The 5,706-nt window shown below is 32.3% G+C and overlaps 1 protein-coding gene and 1 pseudogene across 1 annotated transcript; both read right to left on the bottom strand.

Moving 5' to 3' along the window:
- Positions 1–2,420: 2,420 nt before the first annotated feature.
- Positions 2,421–3,709, bottom strand: LOC127745012 (uncharacterized; annotated as a pseudogene).
- A 614-nt stretch (positions 3,710–4,323) lies between these two features.
- On the bottom strand, positions 4,324–5,185 carry LOC127745013 (glutathione S-transferase T2-like). Its single transcript, XM_052257976.1, has 3 exons — positions 5,164–5,185; positions 4,911–5,029; positions 4,324–4,827 (listed from the first exon to the last, which is right to left on the bottom strand). The coding sequence occupies exons 1-3, from the start codon at positions 5,183–5,185 to the stop codon at positions 4,324–4,326; spliced, it is 645 nt and encodes a 214-aa protein (XP_052113936.1).
- Positions 5,186–5,706: the final 521 nt, after the last annotated feature.

Consider the following 5,706-nt stretch of genomic DNA (forward strand, 5'->3'; position numbering starts at 1 on the left):
TTTAGGCTGTTCCACTCACATATATAAATCAAGGTAACCCGCCCGAATCTTCGCTTCTTAACAAAAGTCTTTACTTAATTTTAAGGAAATGTTGAATCAAAAAGCAAACCTGGAAACAATTGTGAAGTTCACATGGACCATTAACAACTTCTCTCAAGAACTGAAGAACTGCAACAAGCTCTATTCTCAGACATTCTTCGCTGGTGCTAAACCCTTGTACGGTGGTTACAATTGAATAAATAACTCCTACTTTAATATTTGGAGTGCTTTAATTTTTTTTTTAATCATGTTTAGGAGGATATTGTCCTTAATTAATCATGTTGATTACATAATGACGGAAACAAAGACGAAGCCACGTCGTAAGTGACCAACATTTTTTTTTCTTTCAATTTTGTGATTTTCTAAATTTTTTGCTTTAACTAAAAAACATTAAACTCCTAATGTTTTTCAGAAACAAGAGGTTGTACGAATATTATGATCCATAAGTAAATATCCCATTTTCGTTCCCTCCTCTTTAAACTATGTGTATAGTGTATTAATATTATCAAGGCCATGTTTACTTGTATGAAATGTTGCTTAAGAAATATTGTGGAATCATGCACGGATATAGATGCTCCGACGATCATTCAAAAAACCGTATCTTATTCTTTTTTTCATTTTTAAAAGTTCATAACTGAGAAAGTAACTACTATTTGTTAAATAGTAATATAGTATAAATAATACAAAAATATTATTTATACAATAAAATCAATTAGTATAATCAGTCTTTTAGATATATGTTTATAGTTTGATTTATTTTTCATATATATTTTATATTTAAACATATAATAATTATTTCAATGACTAATTTTAGTATAATTTGTATATGATTAAAAATCATATTATTTAAATCTGTGATGCTGAGATAAGTTATGAAACACGAACACTTGGCTGAGTTAACTATGTCCGCGTATCGGACACATTTTGGACACGACACTCATTCGACACTCATTCGACACTCGTGTTTGCTGTATTCAACCGTGTCTTCATAAAAAATAAAAAAAATTTTGCCGGACAAACTTGGACACACCTAAATACTATCATATGTCAGCGTGTCCAGTTTTATTGTTAACATATATTCTTGAAATAAATTTAGATATAGTATATATTATTATTTATTAAAACATAAAGATATTTTAAATACTTGATATAATTAAAATAAGATATTAATAATAATAAAAAAATTAATTTATATTTGAATATCAATAAAATATTAAAATATCATTACGATTTATTTAAAAAAATACTTTATATTTTATATGTATGTGTGTCTCCGTGTCTTATAAGATTTTAAAATTTGCGTGTCGATATGTCCCGTGCTGTGTCGTGTCCCGTGTCAATCTCAGTGTCCGTGTATCATACATGATAAATATAACTCTAATTTTTCTTTGAACCCTGGCTATTATACCGATAATACTACATGATTAAGTTATTAATCTAGTTAAACTTAGAGCATCTCTAATGGGTGGGTTCCATTTAACTTTTTCAAACATTTAAGGGAATCTACCATTGGAGCATAACCAACATGAGTCCCAGCACGTTATTCAAGAAGAAAGAGTCCCTATTTAGAGAGACTCACTGTAACCAATAATAACTTGTCACTTGACAAGTTATTATAAAAATAAATAATTATATAAAATTTAAAATAATTAAATAATTATATTAAATAATTAAATAATAATTAAATTAGTAATAATTATAATAAATAATTATATTTTTATTTGATTAATAATTTATATTAAATAATTACAAATTTAAGTTATCTATTTTAATATTTTATAATATTAAATTATTTTAAATCATAAATTTAAATAATATTATTATAAAAAGTTAATGATTATATTAATTTTAAGTATTTTAATTAATTAATTAAGTGAGACTACAACAGGGATTAAAATTAGTTCCTTCTAATGAAGAAGAGAGAGATGTTTTGAGCTCCTATTTACTGTTTATGACGCAAAAGCTGATGTGGAGTTACCTTTTATGACAGGTGGGCCAGTAGGGAACTCATCTCAGTTCCTGTTTATGGTCCACCTGTCATAAAAAGTAACTCCACATCAGCTTTTGCGTCATAAACAGTAAATAGGAACTCAAAGCATCTCTCTCTTCTCCATTAGGAGGAACTAACTTTAGTCCCTATTGTGGTCCCACTTAATTAATTAATTAAAATACTTGTAATTAATATAATTAATTTTTTAATAATGTAATTTAAATATTAAAATTTAAAAATAATTCACTATTAAAAGATATTAATATTAAATAAATTCATATATAACAATAATACACAATAGATAATTCGGGGTTACACTAATTTGTAAAATTACTTAATACAAAAAAAACATAATTAAACTCTATAGTTGACGACAAGCATTATGAAATTGTCATATGTGTTCAATCAAGTCCTCCTTCAATTGTCTATGCTGCTGTCTATTTCGAAGTTGGGCATTTCTTTGGAGAAATTGATGGTATAGTGCAAAATCTTTCTCTCCCAGATGAGGTTGTGATAAGCCATTTTCAACATCATCATACTCTAAGTCTTGAGCAAAATTTCCTGCATAACTGTCTCTTTCATCCTCAATAATCATATTATGCAATATAATACAATCTCTCATTATGTTGGCAAGCTTTTTCTTTTCCCAAAAACGAGCTGGACCACGTATAATTGCAAAGCGTGCTTGCAACACTCCGAATGCTCGTTCCACATCTTTTCTTTACCCTTCTTGGTATTGTGCAAATAACTTGCGTTCCTCACCTTGTGGCTTTGAGATTGATTTGACAAATGTGACCCATTCAGGATAAATACCATATGCTAAATAGTATCCCATTGTATAATTATTACCATTAATAGTTAATTTACCTCCGGAGCACGGTCATTTAGAATATCATCAAACACTAGAGAACGATCTAATACGTTGATATCATTATTTGAACCAGAAACTCCAAAGAACGCATGCCATATCCAAAGGTCTGAAGATGCTACAACCTCAAGTACTATGGTTGCAACCCCACGATAACCACTCATGTACATATCTTTCCACGCCTTTGGACAATTTTTCCATTGCCAATGCATGCAGTCAATGCTACCCAACATGCCAGGGAAGCCACGACCCTCCGCCATTTGTAGCAGGCGTTGTACGTCATTTGGATTGGGTTTTCACAAGTATTCATCCTGGAACACGGAAATTACACATTCAACAAATTTTTCTAAGCATTCAATTGTAGTGCTCTCGCCTATGCGCACATAATCATCAACAACATCAGCTGCTACGCCATATGCTAACATCCGTATCGCAGCGATACATTTCTGAAGTGGCGACAAGCCTCTTCTTCCAGTTGCATCAACCCTCTGTTGGAAATACGGATAGACATTTGAGAGAGCGTGTACTATCTGAAGGAACACATTTCTTCTCATTCGAAATCTCCGTCGAAAAATGTCAGCATTATACACCGGTTCATCTGCAAAGTAATATTGGAAAAGACGATCATGTCCTGCTTCTCGATCTCTGTTGATCCATCTACGAGTAATTGGGATAGGGCTTCTATCGATATCTTCCTCTTCTGAATCTTCGAGTAAATACTCATCGATCCAGTTATCTATGAGTGTGTTATCTTGCCGTCTTCTTTTGCCATACAAAGCCTCATTGAACATATCATCAAAATTTCTAGCCATATGGAGAAATGTAATTTTTAGTTCTCTGTCGAGGTGAGAAACAAGAGTTGAAGTGGAGTTGTGGAGTCATTGATAGTTGATATTTATAAGTGTATCTGCAATAAGTACCTTAACGGCTAGTTTTGTAACGGCTAGTTTTGCAATGGCTAGTTTTGCAACGGCTAGTTTTCCTTAACAGCTACTTAACGGCTAGTTTTGCAACGGCTACTTAACGGATAGTTTTGCAACGGTCACTTTCATAAACAATAACGACACAATAATATTGACTAATTTAAAAATTTACATCAGAAATAAATAAAACAAACTACATCACATACCAGTAATACGCAATAAATAAATAAGAACATACTACATAACTCTACGAATACAAGGAATCATTAAGTAAACCACTTGGCCATTATTTTCTCACATGCAATCTCATGAAGAGCTTGTCGTTTCTCACTCATTGTAGACGTGTCAGCATTAAGTATTTGCATATCCATTTCCCTTTCTTTTGCTTTTATCTCCATTTCTTTAATATACCTCTGAGTTTGTAATTCTTGTTCTTTCATTGCCGCTTGAATTTGTAACTCTTTCTCTTTGATTGCCATCATCTTTGCTCTATGTTCCTTCTCCTATTCTCTTTCTTTTTCCCTTTCCATTAGTTCCTTTTCTCTAACATTCTTAATATCTTCCATGAGAGATAATTTTTTGACAACCGATGATTTTCTTTCGCTAAAATCTTCAGACATCTGTGTTTTTCCCTTACCTCTTCGCTTGCTCTTCTTTGATCCTTGTGGGCGAACGGGAGAGTCCACACCGGGTTCGTCAGCCAACGGTGTTTCTGGGTTTGATGAGAATGAGTATGCTCCAGTTGCACTAACCTTGGTTCTCTTTGAGTTGCCACTCTGTGTAGGTAGTTGGCTTCTCCATTTTTGCTCCAACCGAAGCATGTTCCAATGCCTCTTAAAAGTGAACTTTTGACCATAATTTGTGGAATAAAGTTTATAAGCCAACTCCTTTATATCATCAGCGTTCGAACCACTCCTTATGTTTCGACTAGCTTGATCGTAGCAACCAGCAAATTGTGCAACAGCCTTGTTGATCTTATACCATCGTTTCTTACATGCAACTACCCCCTTATCATGTCGGTGCAAAATTCTACACAGTAGCTATGAATTCGACTCCAAAATGTTTCTCCCTTTTGATCGGTACCAACTACAGGGTCAGTTGAAACATTTAACCATCCACTGATCAGCATCTCATCCTCTTTCCAATGCCAGTGTTGAATACTATCTTGCCTCCGATCTTCAATATCATCATCATTAAGGTCGATAGCATCTAATCCACGAGGGTTGGCAAAATATGAATATTACAAATTTGGACTAGATTGTATAGGAGTCTGAGAGGATGGGTTAGAAGAGCCACCAACGCCAGATGAGTTATGTCTTGATGCACTGAATTGAGTTGGAAACGGCAAGGAAGTTGGAGTAACATTTACGATAGAGGGGTTAAATATGGACGAAAATGAAAAATGAGGTGTTTGTGAATTTTAATTTTGCGGTTGGAATATAGGAAACTGATTATTATAAAGAGTTTGAAAATTGAAATTAGAAAGATTTTGTGGATTTGGATTTTGAAATGAATTTGGTAGTGTGAAATTTTGATTTGGAACTTGAGAGTTTGAGGTTTGAGATTGTTGGGTATTTGGAATTTGAGGAAAGTTTTGTAAGTAATTGAAGAAAGAGTTGAATTGGTTTGGATCCATTTTTTCGAACAAAAAATAATAGTAGCAGAACTTTGATTTCGTAAACTTGGAAGAAGATAGAGAAGAGTAGTAGATAGTGTGAGAATAGAAGTGTATCTAAGTGGTATATATAGAGTAACAAAATATTAATTTATTAATAATAACGGTAACATAATAACGGCTAGTTTTGCAACAGCTAGTTTTACAACGGCTAATTTAATATAATAATATAAATATAAATAATATTTAATATTGATTATTATATAAATAA

The sequence above is a fragment of the Arachis duranensis genome, chromosome 2 (genome assembly GCF_000817695.3).
Source record: "Arachis duranensis cultivar V14167 chromosome 2, aradu.V14167.gnm2.J7QH, whole genome shotgun sequence".
In the NCBI taxonomy this organism is placed as follows: Eukaryota; Viridiplantae; Streptophyta; class Magnoliopsida; order Fabales; family Fabaceae; genus Arachis; species Arachis duranensis.